A 19,714-nucleotide genomic window follows, 5' to 3' on the forward strand; every position below is an offset into this window, starting at 1 on the left:
GATGGCCCACTTCCACACTCTTTGAGCCAGATGCGACAGCTGTGGAGAGTGTGTTCCTCCCTGTTTCTGTAGGTAGTACATTGCAGTCATGTTGTCCGTCCGGACTAACACGGTCTTGTTGCACAGATGTACTTTGAAAGCTTTGGTTGCCATAAAAATTGCCATCAGCTCTAGCAGTTGATGTGCAGTTTCTTCTGCTGTGTGGTCCATAGGCCCTGTACTGTGTGGTGGAGGACATGGGCTCCCCACCCTATCAGGGATGCATCCGTTGTTAGCACAATATGTGGTACAGGCTCCTGGAACAGTCGTCCCTTGCAAAGGTTTTGTGGTTTCCACCAATGCAGAGAGTTGTATGCACGACTGGTCACCAACACTAGGTCTTTTAATTGCCCCTGAGCCAGGTTCCACTGCCATGCTAGGCACTCCTGCAGCGGACGCATGTGAAGTCTTGCGTGAAGGACTATGAAGATGCACGAGGCCATCATGCCTATCAGTTGCATAAACACTCGGGCTGTAGCATACAACAGTGTACATCTCCGTAAGCACAGTCTAGTTAAGGTCTTTGAAGAACACTACTGCATTCAAACGCATGCGCGAGTGATTAGCGCAACATAATATACATGCGCGCATTGTTCTTAAGTGCAAGCTAAGAGAACGTTCGGGCGCATGTGCGAACTAGTACCGTCCTAAGCTACACACGCGCAATGACAACCGAGGATGCAGGCATAAATCAAGACGGCATCCACTGCAAGGACCCGCATGTCACAGCTGAGGCCAATTAACCTAATTTAGTAGACTACATAAACGCGAGCAAACCTGCCGTTTGGTACCTCCCGGGGTTAGCTCTACTCCACGAAGAGGTACCGACGGACAGGTGAGTTTTGCTGACTTGATGAGGTTTTGATGGAAGCACAGCCCTTCTGCCTGTTACCTACATAGATCACTAAGGGTTAGGAGGGCCAGTCTGATTCATGGTAATAGAGAATTATTTATAGTCTTAAATTACAGATAGTCTTTAATAACATTGCTTGGCATATAGGACCTTTACTGCCATTATAACTTGATATTTATTTGTTGTCATAATCATCAATTATATTTAAACATATCCTCATCCCCCCTCTTCTTTCTGAAACCAAGATAAAATCCACTATAAGTACTAAGCCTTTAGCTAGTCCGCCCTCAGAACTACTGGGATCTTGTTTTTTGAATACAACTATTGACAATATGTATACAAATATTGACCTCGCTTTGCATAGCCCCTGGTTTGGAAATCCTTCCAGACATTAGAGAAACTAGATTTTAGAAAAAGTTAGATAGTGTGGTTAGCAATTACTACAGTACCTTTTTCCTCCTGCAGTGCGGGGCCTCCCTCCTGAGCAACCTGACAGGTAGAGGTGAGGCTGGACTATTCAACAATTGTGGGTAAGTCCATAAAATGCTTGTAACTAGGCATTATTTATGTGTGACATAATAATAGAAACATATGCACATGACTACATGTGATTTAACTGTTTTGAAATGGTTTTGAATTGCCCTATATACTTTCTCCCTCTCTCCAACAACCACCTTTTGCATCTTTACTCTTTTTTCACAGATATCCAGAGTATGACCTGACACAGCCATAACATTGCGCAGGAGTACTGGTGGTGTATTACCAATTTACTTATTTCTTTTATGCTCTACACACTAATTGCAGCAGCATTGTATAAATATCTGGTCCTGAAGAAAGCCGCTGATACTAAAAATAGATCAAGAGGCTGAAACATGTCGACCTATCACTAACAGTGGTTTATATCCATACCACTGTGCTATTACTCCTTATTAACCCTGTCAGGTAGTACACAGGAATAAAGGTTACTGGTGATCTAGCTAGACCGTTTTAATCCACACCCCCCTATCTTCACACAGTGCTGCAACATACCTCACTCAACCTACAACAGCACACATATGGGATTACCATCCTACTACAAAAAACATCTCTGAGCTCCTTCCTTAAAATCCAGAAGTAGTAGCTCCCAGTGGTGACTAGGTTTTCCCCACTGGTAAGGAGGACCCATATGAAGAAGCATGTCACCTTCGGGTGAGTGAGGGGTCTTATCCTTAAGGGATGCCTTCCCCGGTGTTACAACACCTTGGGAGTTGAGAGATAAACTAGGGCTTTTCAACATTACATCACATACACATGTGTAAGACCGCAACAGTGGCAACACCTGCTGCAGAGTGATCATGTGGAAATGCTCTGATAAGATGTATTGGTTTAGGGGCCTGAAGTCCAAAATTGGTCTGAGAGACCCGTCCTTTTTTGGGATTAGGAAGTACAGAGAGTACACCCCTGTATCCTGGTGTTCCAAGGGTACTAGTTCTATGGCCCCCTTTTGTAGCATGCTGATGACTTCTTGCTGCAATAAGTGTAGGTGTTCTGCGGACATGGGACGTTGTCTTGGGGGTATGTTGGGCGGTGTGGAGATTAACTCTAGGCAATAGCCATGCTGTATAATTTGCCTCACCCACCTGTCTGTAGTTATGTTTTCCCAGACTGGCAGGAACTGCTGTAATCTTCCCCCGACTGGTGTTACATGGTCTGGGGGCAGTGACAAGAAGTCACTGTTTGGCGTTGGTGGAGGATCTGGTACTGTTATTTCCTCATCCTCTACCCTTGGTGTTATTGCCACGGTATCCACCTCTACTGTTTTTGTTGTAGGTATTTTGCGTGTTGCCTTTATTGTAAGAGGTTTGCTGTGTTGCGGCTCCTCTAGCACCTCCTCTGTTGCCGGAGCGACGAAAGGAACCGCCTCTATATTGCTGTGACTGCAAGGCACCCATAGGCTTGGCTGTCTCTGTGTCCTTCTTCATCTTGTCCAATATTGTGTCCACATCAGGACCAAATAAATAGTCAGGGTTTACAGGTTGATTAAGTAAAGTGGTTTGAACTTCATTTTTAAACCCAGAGATGCGTAGCCACGCATGTCTTCTGAGCATGACACTGGTGTTGATAGCCCTGGCTGCTGTGTCCGCTGCATCTAAGGCACATTTGATGGCGGCGTTAGATATGAGCTTTCCCTCTTGTATTAGGAATTCTGCCTGTTCCTTATAAAGGTCTGGTAGATGTTGGAAGATTTGCTCCAGTCTGTCATAGTGCGCCCTGTCATACCTGGCTAACAGGGCTTGCGTGTTTGCAATTCTCCATATGTTAGCTGCTTGAGCAGCCACCCTTTTGCCTGAAGCCTCCAGAATTTTGGACTCTTTGTCTGGAGGCGGAGCTTCGCCAGAGGTTTGCGAATTAGCACGTTTACGTGCATTGGAGACGACTAAAGAGTCCAAAGGCAGTTGTCCTTTAATGTATGTAGGGTCAACCGGTGCTGGCCTGTATTTTCTCTATATCCTAGGGTTAATGACCCGTGCCCTGGTTGTGTCTTTAAATATGTCCCCTGCATGTTTAAGCACCCCTTTTAGCATTGGCAATGTTTTGACGTTTTTTTTAGAGGTGCTGAAAGTGCCAAAGAGGAAGTCTTCATCAATGGGATCTGCATGCATCTCCACATGGTGAATATATGCTGCCCTTTCTATTAGTACGTTGAAGGCAGCTGTGTCCTCTGTAGGCAATGTTTTAACAGGGTATGCAGTATTGTCTGGAATTGTCTGAGAGTCGCCAGGATCTACAGGGTCAGACCATGGCTGAGTTTGTATGTCCTGGTCATTATCCGTCGGATAATTGTACTGGTCATTGACCTCATACTCCTCATAGTCATCTGTGCGTGTGGGTGAGTACGTATAGGTTTCCTGCACATATGGTGTGATAGTCTCAAAGAGAACTGGAGATGTTGACGTGTCTCTTTTTCTTTTTAGAGGTATTTTGTAAGACTCAACGTTAGTTACAGGTCTGACTTTTCTTTTTAATAGGGTAACCTTCCCAGTATAGGGGTCAACATACAGTTTGGACTGTTCTTCAGCTGATGGGTCCTGTTCCTCAGGTAATTTAGCTCTTTCCCCCAATTTTGGCTTTTTTGGCTGGGTCGGTTTGAATCCGCTATCTTGTTCGACCGTCCTCGGCTTGACGTGCGGAGGAAGTCCGACTTTTATCGTTCCGAGAGACTTTGGTTGTTGGACCGTGTTAGTAGGCTGTATGATCTTTTTCGGCGTCGTGGTTATCGATCCGACTGCTTTTGGTTGTTTGATAACCATCCTCTGGCCCGGTGTCGACTTCGGAGCTTGCTGCTTCGGAGCGATGTTTTGTTACCTTGGTTCGACGGAGCCCTTTGGCTCGGTTCTTGATTTTGGCTTGAGTGTCTTCGTGTGCACTTGCCTCGGTTGTTCGACCCGTATTTTGGGATCGACAACCGAGTCCTTTATTTGTGTTCCTTGGTGTCGACGTCGATGTCGTCGGCTCGGAGGCCTTCAGCTTAATTGCGGACATGGGTGTAGTGGCTCTGGCCTCGACAACCTTTGCATGCGACCTCGACGGGTTGACGACCTGTTTTTGTTTGGTCGACTTCGACGGATCTGCCATTTTTGGTCCGTAGAATGGGATGTCGATCAGTCTAGGTTTCAGTTTCGGTTCTATCACTTTCGGTTTCAACTTTCCCAAAGTTTGGTAATGTCGCACCGATGGCTCTTGTATTATATTCTTAGCCGGGCTTAACCGCGGGGCTATAGAATCGACGTTCTGATCTTGGCTAAGGCCTTCCGGCGATGCCTCGACCCGAGCCTCTGGATCTGAACCTGCGAATATATTGGGCTCCGTACTCACGGTTGGCCCAGTGTCCTCGTCGGAGTCGTCCTCGACGGCTCCAATGCCTGGATCGTCGTCCCCTACCTCGACGATGTCTTCTTCGTCATCGACGTAGTAGTTGGAGTCATGTTCAGATCCCTGCTCCAACTGCTGATCCGAGTCTTCAGGCTCGACGACCTCTTCGTCGTCTTCAAAGATGTTCTCTGGCTCAGGCCGTTTTTCAGGATGTTACTTGCAGTGTAGAGGTGATTGAACATTTTCCAGACCCACTTGGGTTTAATTTTGAAGTATTATTTCACTCTGGGAGCAGCTCACTGGAGCGTGATTTATTGAACTACTAGCACCAGCAGGCTCTGGGGGCGCCCACGCCCACTGGAGCAGGTGCTAATCATTTAAAGACTCTGAAAGCTCCACACAGAGTTTACAGAAGCCTCTGAAGAAATGCTCAGGGGAGCATGAAACGCGTCAGGCTTGTAAATTGCATGGACTTTGTTTTTATCATTCCACGCTGTTTTCCTGAAAATAAAAACGAAATTACAAAACCTACCTGAATGCTGGCTCTTCTAAATGGGGCAACCTTTTTGTTGGATATATATATATACACATACATATATATATATATATACATATATATATACACACACACACACACACAAATATATAGAGGGACCCTTCCGACAAGCGTTCTCAGCAACAAAGGCACCAGTGGCAACACTTTCGTTTTTCCGAGGGATTTGGCAGCTGAGAACCGCCACCCGACCCACGAGGGAAGAAGAAGAACTGCTTGCAGAGTCAGTCCATCACTGCATGGAGAGGCGTGGACACTGTGCCGTCATCTCCGGTTTTGCCCTAAGTGCGGAAGTGCGGCTGGAAGTAGGAGCAAGAGAGGCAGTTTTCTTTAATCGAAGCTGCATATTTCACCTGACCACGCTTTCAAATTGGCCCTTCACTCACTGCGGGTATTTACAATCCAGGCCATAAGTATCACCTGCCCCGGCCCAACATTGCGCTGCATTGTGGGACATGTAGTTTTTCCAACGCAAGCTCCATGGGTGGTGCCAGAGTACATGGGGGTCAGGTGTGCTCACTCTATTAAGGGAGAGGCTGGACTACTTCAAGATATGCAAGCAGTTGAATCAGCTATGAGAACTTTGGCATTTGAAAAAGGAAAAAAGTATTTCCGAAACGTGTCATGCCTTAAGCCCTCCCATGCTCATGACGAGCTGAGCTCGTCATGACCTTTAGAACGCTCGCACATTGGCAAATTCCCCTGCTGTGCGAACGTTCTAAAGAAACGGGTGAGGTCATGACGAGCTCAGCTCGTCATGAGCACACGAGCACTGTGCTGCATGACGAGCTGAGCTCGCCATGAGCACGGGGCGCTGTGCGCGCCACCCCTCCCCCCAGTACAGTGGAGGAATGTACCCAGCAGGGAAGGGGTTAAAGATCAATAAAGGCTGCCTCACCGTGCTCCGCTGTGTCCCTTTCATCTTTTCAGCACGGAGAAGGTGTTTCTGTGCATATTTAATGTGTTGGCCCTTGGCACGGAAGAGGGACCCTTCCGAAAAGCGTTCTCAGCAACAAAGGCACCAGTGGCAACACTTTCGTTTTTCCGAGGGATTGGCAGCTGAGAACCACCACCCGACCCACGAGGGAAGAAGAACTGCTGGCAGAGTCAGTCCATCACTGCATGGAGAGACGTGGACACTGTGCCATTGTCTCCAGTTTTGCCCTAAGTGGAGAAGTGCGGCTGGAAGTAGGGGCAAGTGAGGCAGTTATCTTTAATCCAAGCTGCATATTTCACCTGACCAAGGTTTCAAATTGGCCCTTCACTCACTACGAGTAATTACAATCCAGGCCATAAGTATCACCCGCCCTGGCCCAACATTGTGCTGCATTGTGGGACATGTTTTTCCAACGCAAGCTGCATGAATGGTGCCAGAGTAAATGGGGGTCAGGTGTGCTCACTCTATTAAAGGAGAGGCTGGATTACTTTGAGACAAGCAAGCAGTCGAATCAGCTATGAGAACTTTGGCTTTTGAAAAAGGAAAAAAGTATTTTCCGAAACGCGTCATGCCTTAAAGATCAATAAAGGCTGCCCTCCGTGCTCCGCGGTGTCCCTCTCATCTTTTCAGCAAGGAGAAGGTATTTCTGTGCATATATATATATATATATAAGAGAAGTGTGGCTCAATGGTTAGAGCGGCAGACCCTGATGCAGAGGTCTAGCCCGGGACCAGGGTTCAATTACCCGCCTCGGCGGGTCTTGGGCTCAAAATTCCACCGTCCTGATAATTCTCGCCTCAGTGCCTATTCCAATCATGGAGTCCCACTCTGCAACTCTGGGCAATAGCTTGCTTAATCTCCACAACGTCCCCCACAACGCTAAGGATGCCTGACCTCCACTTTGGGGGTGCCCAGGAGTGGACGCCTCACAGGGAAAGCCAGGATGGGTTCCACAGCGGTATTCGTACAAGCGCCTTGAGACCCTTGCGGGTGAGTAGTGCGGTATACAAGTATCAATTTTTATATATATATATATATATATATATATATATATATATATATATATATATATATATATATATATATATATATAAACACATACATACATAAACATACTTGCAAGGTATGTCATACAGCCATAGGTAAATCTTACAGTGAAAAGCGTAGCAAACTGCCACTCCTAGGAACAACTGGCAAAAGTACAATACATATTATGCCTTACTGTATAAAGCAGAACAATAGAGACTGCCTACACCTGATAGATTGAAATTATTTCAAAAAAAGGGGTACAAGTGTAAATCAATGACACATGTATAGGTACTTTTATTTATACCCACTACTCATAATATTTTATATCTCTGAAATTTTTTTAAGAACAAGAAAAAGATATACCAACACAATCAACACAATAATTATACAGATGTAGACAATTATGGAAAACAACAATTCATGAAAAACGTGAATACACAGGACAAAAATATTGACACATTTAGTAATATATGGTTACAAATAAATTCCTGTTTTGAGACAACCAAAGCAAAGTGAACAAGCAAGAGCTCATACAACGTTCAATCATTAACATAGGCACACTTAATGTTTTGATTAGCTCTTGCGGAGTGCTGACGCGTTTCAGGTTCGAATCAAACGTGTTCGAACCCTCATCAGGGCTTTGTGAGTTGTCTGTGTAAGAAAAAGAATGGAACAATATTGAAAGCCAAGACTCACATGAATAAGTGTAATCCATGAGGTTGTGAAGAAAAAGGGGGGGGGGGGGGTACCTGTAAATATCAGGCTCCTAAGAACTGATCGTCGGTGGACAGGGGGCGGCACCTCAAAGGTTTGTTACTAGAATGGATAAAGCATGTGTTGTTTTAGGAGTTTCAAAAAATGCATTCTCGTTTTCTAAAAAAGTGGGGAGGCATATTATCATTGAAAGCCTACGTCTATGTGCACCGTCCGGCGCCTCTTAGAGGGTGGAGGTCGAGGTTGTGTATCTTTAAATCCTGTTAGATGAAAGCAGAGGCTAGTATAGTCATATAAACCTCACCGAAAAAAATATATCACATTATTTCGAAAAAGGCCCGTACCTTGCGTCTTGTATTTGTAGGAGAAAAAAGAGTTTCCCGTCTGAAATAATTTGCGAAGAAGTTCTCCGACCTATAAAATTAAAGTGAGTGTCACATAGGCTTGGAGTTGCCAGAACTTATGTAAATAATTTGATTCGGGCGGACAAAAGCCTACCTGGGTTGGCGGCGTGTGTCGTTGCAGCCCAGGCATCGTTAAGGGAGTGCTTGAATTGAGCTCTGTATGCGAGGGGCGCTGTATTAGGGAACGAAAAAGGAAATAAATGCCGGGACCGGGAACGGTTGGTTTTAGATGCGTGCAAACCAAGAAAGGGAGCTACTTCTTACCTGTCAGAGGACAGTTAGTGTCCGCAATGCGAGGCTTCTAGACGAATGCCTGGCGTTACGTGGGGCCATCTTGGATGGGTTTTAAGTCGAAGGTGATCAGCGTCCCATTGCATTTTGGGATCTGTAGTCCCATGCCCGATGCTCAGCGCGCCGAGTGTAAATCAAGCCTATTGCAATTGCAGGGGAGTGTTCAAAAATAGTAATAACACCCAATGAGAAGGCTAAAATAGGGTGAGCCATTGTTTTGGGGCTCAATATTACTGGAAGGAAGGGGGTCCACCTTATTTGTATGTAGAAAGAGGATAGACGCAAGGTAAATCAGGGGTAAATGACTATTCAGAAATGAGCTATTGTCGGAAACATCAGTTAAATTCTTGATAATTCAGACATGCTGTTAAGACCTGTAAGTGTGCTATTAAATTTAAGAATCAGGTATGCTTCCTTTTGGAGTAGCACCTTGTCGATGTCAGCCGGGCGCTGTGCTGTACCAATTGTAAACAGTACTGACCATTTGAATTCCAATTCTGTGTGAGATTTGTCAATGAAATGGTCCACCATGGGAGCCGTGAGTACTTTTTTTCTTATTCTGGACCTGTGCTGGCTTATGCGGAGATTTACTTGCTGGTTTGTTTTCCCAATATAAATCTTTGGGCATGGACACTGGATGACATAAATTACATTTTTAGTTTTGCAATTGGAAAAACCGGAATGCTTATTTGGTCCCCTTGTGTGCAAATTCGTTGCCTTCAATAGTGCTGGAGCACGCTACACAATTGCCGCATCTATGATGCCCATCAATTGGTTTCATATTCCAGCAAGACAAGATGTCATGTTTAGATTTTGGCAATGCCACGTCTGCTCTGACAATTTGTTGTCCAATGCTTTTGTTTTTCTTATAAGCAAAAATGGGACGGGGAAAGGGGCATTCCAGGCCATCTAAAAGATGCCAATTTTTGAGAATTGTTTGTCTCATTTTATGCGTATCAGGACCAAATGTGGTCACACATACCAAACGGTCCAGTTCTTTCTTTTCTTTGGTTTGCAACAAGCACTCTCTCGGCGTAAAGCGTGCTCGTTTGTAGGAATGCCTGAGGAGTTTCTTTGGATATCCTCTGTGTATCATTTCTTCACAGAAGGTTTTTGCATGGCAGTCAAAATCACTGGTCTCCGTGCAATTCCTGCGTATTCGCAGTAGTTGACCGTAGGGGAGATTAGTTTTTAAATTTCTCGGATGGTGGCTACTATGATGCAAAATGGTATTTTTATCAGTGTCCTTCCTGTAAAGTGAGGCCTTCAGGGATCCATCAAGGCATGTGACTTCTACGTCCAGGAAAGTCATTTTGGTTTTACTGGCTTCCATGGAGAATTTTATGTCGCTGTGTCTCGTGTTGAGCCTATGTGACACTCACTTTAATTTTATAGGTCGGAGAACTTCTTCGCAAATTATTTCAGACGGGAAACTCTTTTTTCTCCTACAAATACAAGACGCAAGGTACAGGGCCTTTTTCGAAATAATGTGATATATTTTTTTCGGTGAGGTTTATATGACTATACTAGCCTCTGCTTTCATCTAACAGGATTTAAAGATACACAACCTCGACCTCCACCCTCTAAGAGGCGCCAGACGGTGCACATAGAGGTAGACTTTCAATGATAATATGCCTCCCCACTTTTTTAGAAAACGAGAATGCATTTTTTGAAACTCCTAAAACAACAAATGCTTTATCCATTCTAGAAACAAACCTTTGAGGTGCCGCCCCCTGTCCACCGATCAGTTCTTAGGAGCCTGATATTTACAGGTACCCCCCCCCCCCTTTTTTCTTCACAACCTCATGGATTACACTTATTCATGTGAGTCTTGGCTTTCAATATTGTTCCATTCTTTTTCTTACACAGACAACTCACAAAGCCCTGATGAGGGTTCGAACACGTTTGATTCGAACCTGAAACGCGTCGGCACTCCGCAAGAGATAATCAAAACATTAAGTGTGCCTATGTTAATGATTGAACGTTGTATGAGCTCTTGCTTGTTCACTTTGCTTTGGTTGTCTCAAAACAGGAATTTATTTGTAACCATATATTACTAAATGTGTCAATATTTTTGTCCTGTGTATTCACGTTTTTCATGAATTGTTGTTTTCCATAATTGTCTACATCTGTATAATTATTGTGTTGATTGTGTTGGTATATCTTTTTCTTGTTCTTAAAATTTTTTCTGAGATATAAAATATTATGAGTAGTGGGTATAAATAAAAGTACCTATACATGTGTCATTGATTTACACTTGTACCCCTTTTTTTGAAATAATTTCAATCTATGAGGTGTGGGCAGTCTCTATTGTTCTGCATTATATTACGGTCCAGCCCCCCTCAGTCCCGCCTAGGACCTGAGTCCTTCTGTACTGTTACTGTATAAAGCAGCGCTATACCTAAAACATTTATAACACAGATACATTACACTTGCGTATACACCATATGCTGCTATAGATACAATGGAAGTGAAAAACTAGCTCATGATACCTCTACAACAGAAAAATGAAATAAAAACAAAAATAGAGAGATCACCCCCTCAATAAAACACCCTGAGCATCTTTGTCATTAAGATAATGCCTACCGCCCACAGGTATCCTGAGAGGCTGTTACTACCATAAGCGTAAAAGAAAACACATGAAAATGAAACCTCATCAACAACCAACACCTACGACCACAATAGGTCAAAATGAAGTATAACCCATTTAATGGAATTCTCAACGAGAAGTATCCAGTTGGAATATTTGACCATAAGGTATACCAGACAGAACAGAAATCTGCCTATAGATCGGACGAGTACTCATATACAAATATAGATCCTTAAAAGGAAAAATGTTTTTTTGGGAACCCTAAAGGATTGTAACCACACAAAAAAGTATTTGCTGATTAGAGGAAGAAAATGTCCCCAAGGAGACAGCAGACAGCTAACCTCCCGATAGGAGAAGATATAACCTCCAGAAATGGTGGATAACCATTAGTAAAATTGACACACTGCTAGAATACCAATTAGAGACCTTGAACCTGACATATGTAAACCTTCAAGAAAGAGAAATACATATCAAGGGACCGTAACCCCATGCGCAGGCAAGAAACATGATTTTAAAGGGGGCAGAATCCTCTCATAGGATATCCTAATCTTTGGCAAAATTCACGTCACTGAAAATCAATTCTTGTACCATCTAAATAAAAAGAAAGTACACCCCGCCAAAACTAGCAACCAGGACTGCAGCCCAACGAAGGATCACTGAAGTGGAAATCCAGAGTGAACGGAAATAACAAACATACACTCTGTATAAAAGCTACCACATGGGGCATATAAGCATAATATACGGATAGTCATAAATAAAGCATACTAGCATACTGAACTGCTTCCAAAGAAGCATGTGACAGGTAAACTTCTTAACCGGAAGGAACATCACAAGCAATTAATCTCTTGAGCATGTAGCCCATCATCAGAGGAAAAATGAAAGAGAAACTTATACATTAGGTAACCTTGTAATCCATCATCTGTCATCAACAGGCGGAGCGTAAATCACCATGACACACATATCGAAAACCAAAGATTAATGTCCCCCAATACAACCCTAGAAGAGGGAAACAAATCAAAGGGGAATATAATTAGAAAAGAAGAAATTAGGACTCTGTTTCACTTTGTCTTTCACAGAAATGGCATAAAGCTGGGTTGGCCTGGGCACCAAAATGATGGGTGCCATCAAAGGGCATATTGGCCAAGGCAGCCTGGACTGCTTCTGAAAAACCTGAGGTCTGTAGCCAGGCACAACGTCGTAGTGCCACAGAGGATGCCATGGCCCGACCTACCAAATCAGTAGTATCCATGCCACATCTAATTATCAGATTAGCTGTCTGTTGTCCATCCCTAATCAGCTGATCAAGATTAGGTCTGAGGTCATCTGGAAGTGTTGGCAACATCGTCTGCCAGAAATCTCACAAAACGTGAGAAAAACGTCCACGAAAAAAAGACGTGTTAGTGGACTGTAAGGCAGAACTAGTTGAGCAAAAAATATGTCTACCACACGAATCTTGTCTTCTGGACTCTCTTTCTGATTGAACATTAGGCAGAGAATCCATAATCTGATAGGCTGACGCAGACTATACCGCCAGACTATTAGAGGTAGGATACCTGAGGAGACAAGCTGGATCTCCAGTAGCAGGCAGGTGCCTGTGAGATATAGCATGATCCACCACGACCCCAATATCAGGCTTGGCCCAAGTACTGAACAATATGTCATACAGGGCCTCACTGTACGGGAGAAAAGAATCCACTCATGTCTGATCCTGATAAAGCACATCAATCAGGGGATCAGTAGATTTTTCCACCGTGGTAGAGACAACTACAAAACCATAGCCACCCTCCTAAGCATGCCTGAAAAGGAGGAACTCGCCTCATTAGTAAGGCTAAGAGGGGACAGAAGTCCCAAAGCCGAGGACGACTGCAGGCAACCTACTCTATTCCAAAAGAGGTAGAATGGCCTCATTCATAGACTGTAAAAGCGCCAATTCCTCAATGTCACCATGAGAGGCAAGCGGTAAGACAATATTCCCCATGAAAGGCTCCATCAAATGCATGCCTGATGTCATCCGATGCTGAGAAGACAACATATCGATGTCGATAGAAGGAGATGGAATGGCCTTGATCGGCGCGTCCGACGTAGTTGTCAGAGTTGGCTGATCAATGACAGATGCCAAAGGTGGAGACCCCGAATGGCTGTGCACTGGTGTGGAAGAGGAGCCAGCTGACCCAACGACTCTGTAGGCCCAACTGCTGCCAAGGGAGAACCCACCGAAGTGGCTTCACTCACCTCCTTGTGGCCTGACCGGACTCCAGAAGAATGTTGGCGTCATAGATGAGATGTAGAGGGTTTTAGTACTCCTCCATCTGGGCCATCGATGCCCCAGCTCCCGGAAAGATCAGGAGGTGTGGGGTGGGGCAGGGTCGTGTAAAACCTCATCTACAGGCGAGTGAGACCAGCCATGTCAGAGGGAGTCTCCACATGGCGAAGGTGGTTGCCATGACCTCAAGCACCTGCACTTACCGTAGGACGTCGAAGGAGAGCAACGTCCCTGGGATCGGCTCTGGATCCTGGAATGGCCCTGTGAACGGACCTCTGAATGGGAAGAAGAAGACCGAGGGCATGAAGTCTCCAAGGACAGCGACAGACGCGCTGTCAGGAGTTTCATATGACGTTCCATGAGCACCTTCGGCTTCAGCTTCTGGTAGGAGCCGCAGTCCTCTGAGTCACGGTGTTCTACAAAATACCACATACAAACAGAATGCGGCTCTGTAGCCGACATCTGTCGTACACAAGACCCATGAGGCTTAAAGCCTGATGAAAAGGGAAAAATGTACAGTGTTACCAATCGACAAAAACTGTTGAAGTAGGCCAGAAAAAGCTGCCCAAGGAACCGCTTCTCTGGATCCGTGTTGTAGCGTGGAAAAGAAGAGACTGACTTCCACGTGCCGAAGGGGACTTATTTGACGGAGTCGTAGAGAGCTGTCCCCTGGCCTGCAAAGGTACTACTAACACATTTCCAGATCCAGTCTGACGCCTGGGGAGAATTAAAAAGTTAAGGATTTTGCGGCTAGATGTCTTTATCAGACTTACCCAATGCAAAATGAAACAAGACGTGGATACTGGTTTAGGACTGCTGGTTGTGTCGATCAATGCATATTATTGCAGATTGATATATTATGTAGAAGAACTGGCTATGGGGGTGGTGCAATACCTCAAACTGCAAGGTTTAGTGTAGAAGTGTTCATTGTCATGGATGATGTATTACAGCTGACTTTGGAGGTTGGAGCCGGAAAGCTTGCTTTGTTTAAGTTGTAGAGGCACAATGTGGTTGATGAGGCAGGAGTGCTTGGTGCAGTGGAAAGTGTGGAAAAGTTGTATTAGGGGATGTAAAAGAGGTCACGTCACTGTGGAGTTTCATGTAGAAGCACTGGTTATGGGAATGGTGTATGAGACGAGTGATTAACTGCAGAATTCGAGGAAATCACAGTGATGCATGTGACTTCAATTGTGAAAAAGCAATGTCAGTGAGGCATGGTGTACAAGCAATGCTTAGGAGGGGTAATATAAGAGCTCTGATAGTGTAATAGTGTTGTCATGTTGTAGAAATTCTGGAAGTGGGAATCGGGTAGGGATTGTGGGAATGCTGTAGAAGATGATGCTGGATGGGTTGCAGAAGTTAAGGAAATAACTAAGATACCTTCATAGCACCACAGTTTCTTTTACCTGGCCCTCCAAGTTCTGAATGGCCCCTGGCCCCTCTGACTCTGGCACGACTAATTCCGCTGTCTTCCCTGGGATGGAGGTCTAGAGAGAAAGAACAGAGTTACAGCCTTCAACTGCACCACTAGCCCGGTCATTCAAAAGTTACTATATCAGCAAGAATAAGAAACCCATCAGGGTGGAGGTAACCGACCTGGACCATACAAGGCCAGTTCTACATGGACTAAAGTGATCACCATAACTGCACAATATTTTTAATCCTCACTACATTAACCAGAAATCATTGAAATAAGACGTGGCCTGAGGAACTTACATAGCATCCAAGATGCTACAATGAGGCATGGCCCTCATTCCTTTAGCCTCTGTGCATTAGCAATGGAGGGATTTGGGCATGGGTATAACAGAAATCCAGCTACTCTCTGAGAGATAAACAACAAAACATTTGTCGGTCCCTTTCACTGTGGTCTATATTTAGCAGAGAAGTATGCACATCTTCTTTAGTTCAACAACGCTTATATTTATCTGAAAATTCAGTACATTGTCAAAGCAATACAGATGTCAGTAAACTACTAGAGAACAAGTGTACAATGGTAGTATATATTAAGAACAAAATTGACAAAGCTAATCATTTTGCTTTTCGCTTAGTTTTGCATACCAAGTTTCTCTGACATGCACAGGTAGCAGTGAACTTTGCTATTGGTGGAGTGTAAAGAGCTGCCACAAATTCCGCCAAGGAAGCATCAATGTAAGCAAGCCTGATCCCATAATGCAGACTCTGGGGAGGGTTCTGTCCCCTGGAACATATGAAAAAGATTGCTATAAATTGTGCATTTTACAGCACAATTTACAAATACATTTACTAAATATTCACAATCTTTACAGATAGGGCTTATGAAATATGATTCTTTCTTTGTATGCCAAATAAGTATGATCAACACACAAATTGAGGAAAGGAATGCTCCAATCAATCTGAGCTACTGGCAATCGCTCAGAGCGGCATTCCAGACCACTGTTTTTCATGAAGTGTGCCATTATAGATAGAGAGTAACCATATGCAAGTATTGGAGCTCCTCCAAACAAACTTCCAGACCTGATTCCCTCCAGGTGCGATTTCAAGCAAACCCTGAGCGATTTACTGTTAGCAGTCCAATAATAGCTTTAACCCATTTGTTGCTTCGAACGTTCGGCGCCAGTGCTGAACGTTCGAAGAAACGAGTGCGGCCGCGTCGGCCAACGAACGTGCGCAGCACTGGCAAGGTAGTACTTGCGACGACCGTTGGCCGACGGCAGCACTAAAGGGGTTAATAAACTAAAAAAGCTGAAAAGCTGAAGAAAGCTATGGATGAATACCTTGGGGCATATTTACAATCCCTGCATATCAGCAGGGATGTGCCAGTTATTATGCGCCACAGCTCCGCCACCATGGATGCGCTGCATTTACAATGCGTCGCACTTTGGGGCAAAAACGGCACAGATGTGTGACGTATCTGTGCCGTAAAAGTGGCACATTGCTGGAGTTGCGTCGCAAGCGCAACGCAGCTCCTGCAATGCTCTGGGGGCCCTATCTGCACAATGCTGCATCAATCCTTACGCCTGCTTCAAGCAGGTGCAGGGTTTTGACTAACCCTTGGTGAAGCACTACGCTACGCTCGCGTAGTTTGCGAAGTTTGCAAAACTTCGCACTACGCGAGCTGCACGTAGCACAGTGCGAACACGCGTAGTGCCGCATAGCGTAGTGCAGGGGTCATTTGTTGCTTGTTCGCGGTCCTCAACGTCATGTTCGTGACCGCGAGCAAGCAAAATTACATCCCGGCGAGATTCTCAACGCGGGGAGGTCAGGTTTCTCATTGCGAGTGGTTGCGCATGCTCGCGACGGCTCGTGATGAGAAACTACCAGTTCGCGTTGAGAAACCTGCCGCTCGAGTAAAAATCTACTCGAGCAGCAGAAAACTACAGCTCGCACTGTGCAAGATGCCGTTTTCAATGATTGCACAGTGCCGGATGCTTGTCCGCACTGTGCAATCATTGAAAACGCATCTTGCACAGTGCGAACATGGTACTACGCAGCTCGCGTAGTGCTACGTGAAGTTCGTGTAGTGCGAAGTGCACTTTGCGTAGCTTCGCGTAGCGCTACTTCACGAACTACGACAACCCTTAGTTTTGACGCAGCATGGGCCCAAAAGTGACTGAGTGAAATCTTGTAGATTTCACAAAGCCACTTTTAGGAGGCGTTCCTGTGCCGGATCGCCCCCCTGCGCAGGAACGCCTACTTCTGGCGCAGGGCTTTACAACGTGATGCATGTCCCAGATGTGTCACTTTGTAAATACCCCGCACCATGTCGCAACTTTTGTGCCGCTGCTGCGTCTCATAAGTGACGCAACAGTGGCGTAAAAGTGGTGCAAGGGGCTTGTAAATCTGCCCCCAGTGGGAAACCAAGTCCACTACTGCTCTGGGACACACTAAAAGTGCTAGTGATTGTTATTGTCCTCTAGGAGTCATGGGGTTGATGAAGCACTATTTGATGCATTTGCATTCTTTGGAGTGTTACGTCACTTGATATACTATATGCAGCATTTCAAGCCCCCATCCTGAAACCTACCTGCTACTTTCTGCTGAACTACTTGCTACTTTCTGCTGAAGACAAACAAGTTCCCAGAAACATGTGCCCAGAAATGCAAGCATCAGCAGTTCCGAACCTGGTGGCACATACTCTTTAACTTGTGAGTAATTCAAAAAGACCATGAACTAAATCCACTAGAATGCAATGGGAAAACTGGTGCAAACTTGCTGGCAGTGTGCAAAACAAAAACTGACCCAAGTCCCCTAAACAGGTGGAGCGTTAGAAGGAGTCCATCCCTGTGTCTAAATACAAAAAAGGAGAAACATTGTAGTCTTGGGCAGCTGGTGACACATGGTTACAGACAGGACTATATTTTAGACCAAACAAGGGAACCCTCAATGTAAATAAGGACCTTGGGCAACAGTTTTATAAGCAAACAACGGTACGTATAAAGAAACAAGGTAGGGTTATGATTGATATAGACTTGAATCAGTGCTATATTGAGGCTGTCCAGCCGGAAAGTGGTTTTAATTGATAATCAAAGCAAAAACAAATAAGTACACAACAATAAGGTGGGACACAATCCTGCGTCCTACAAAAACACAAAACATATACATATAGAGGGAAACATTTCAGGCAGGACAAGGGGTAGTTTGTGAAAATACAATTGGTTAAGACAACCTTGGAGACAACAACTACTGCACTTGTTTTATCATAATAAATTAATGTGCAGTCTGTTTTATCATAATAAATTAATGTGCAGTCTGTTCTATCAAGTCGACGACGTTTCGATCCTTAAAAACACAATACTAGGATTATCATCAGGACGGAGTGATGATTGCTTGAATTAAAGTGCCTCGATTACGAGCAAGAGCAAAGGCGTCAGTTCTTGGGTCGCTCAATTAGAATAAACGATGGCTTTGGGTGTGGGCCATGAGGTTCACTGAAGAGGACGCGGTATTAATGAACCACATGGATGTTGATTAGGAGCTGCCCGGTTGGTGTTGCTCCGATGGAGGGTTCGCTGTAGGGGACGTGTTTGATAAACCACACAGCTGTGAATTGCGGAGCTACCCGATTGACAAAAAGGTGTTTCCTGGCCATGTCTGTTGTTCCGGATATTTCCCAACCAACTATGAACCAAAAATTCTCACCTTGCGCGGCATGTCCTTTTGAGCCTTGTCCTCTTTTTGAGCCCGACTAGGGGGTCCTTTGCCATGAGGGGAGCCTATTCCAGGAGGGGCAACACCCAGTCTACTGGCCAAGCTGGTGCGGCGTAGAATATCACGCATGACACTTGTATGGCATTTTGTCTAAAACATAAATGAGACAAAATGTGTAAAACAAAGCTACAACACAAGAAAGATCACTGATAATAAGGAAATTAAGGACCAAACAAAGCTAGAAAGAAAAACTCAGAAAAGAGAAAAAACAAGGGGAATGAAGTGAACAACTGACCAGTGAAAACAAGATAATAAGACAAAGACAAGGAGAAAACTAAAAAATTGAATAAAATACAGAAAAAAAGAAAGAAAAAGGAAAGAAATAAGAAAGGAAATTAATCTAGTAACAGGAAATGAAAGAGAGAGAAATGAAAGAGAGAGAAAAAAGAAATAAGAAATCAGACCTACAAAAATTAAAAAGAGAACATTAAGAAAAACTGAATAAAAGAGAAATAAGCTAAGACCAAGAAAAAAAGAGCTATATGGTGAGAAAACAATGGTGGCATACAGATCCTTCTAGAGGGCACCAACACAAGCGAACATAAGCAAATACCAAGAGGCATGCCTGGAAGTAGGAGAGTAACATCTAAGTCTCTTACCTTTGCCAGCACCTCAGAATCATTGAAAGCGTGAATACGAAAAGCTCCCCGCAACCTCTTCACCCCAGGATAGAGAAGGGGCACCAGGTTCACGAAGGCCACACCATGGAAGGCAATTGGAATTTCCTCTTCGGACTAGAGAAGCAAAAGGTAAATGGAATTGCTAAGAACATATATGCTTGTCCACACTTGCTGGGGCATGGAGGAATATATCGTTCCTCAGAGCTAAGCCATACTAACCTTGATCTGGAACCTGTAGGAATGTGGTGGATGCTCACCTTGTCAGCTTTTCCAGCTTTGCCTTTGGTAGTGCCGGCGAGTGGCACCCTCATGATCTCAACAGGCCAAAACCGGCTCTCAGCAATACGCTTCTGTAAACTGCAAGAGAATGAAAGAAGAAAGT

At 44.6% G+C, this 19,714-nt stretch overlaps 1 protein-coding gene across 1 annotated transcript in view; it reads right to left on the minus strand.

Annotated features, from left to right (window-relative positions):
• Positions 1-19,714, minus strand: part of CFAP70 (cilia and flagella associated protein 70) — a 1,103,282-nt gene that overhangs the window by 746,448 nt on the left and 337,120 nt on the right. Inside the window, exons 9-12 of the mRNA XM_086941320.1 lie at positions 19,590-19,689; positions 19,312-19,446; positions 18,644-18,802; positions 14,932-15,012 (exon numbers count right to left, since the gene is read on the minus strand). Coding sequence (XP_086797446.1) covers positions 14,932-15,012; positions 18,644-18,802; positions 19,312-19,446; positions 19,590-19,689 — 475 coding nt within the window. The remainder of the gene's footprint in view (positions 1-14,931; positions 15,013-18,643; positions 18,803-19,311; positions 19,447-19,589; positions 19,690-19,714) is intronic.

This window comes from Lissotriton vulgaris, chromosome 10 (genome assembly GCF_964263255.1).
Source record: "Lissotriton vulgaris chromosome 10, aLisVul1.2, whole genome shotgun sequence".
Lineage (NCBI taxonomy): Eukaryota > Metazoa > Chordata > Amphibia > Caudata > Salamandridae > Lissotriton > Lissotriton vulgaris.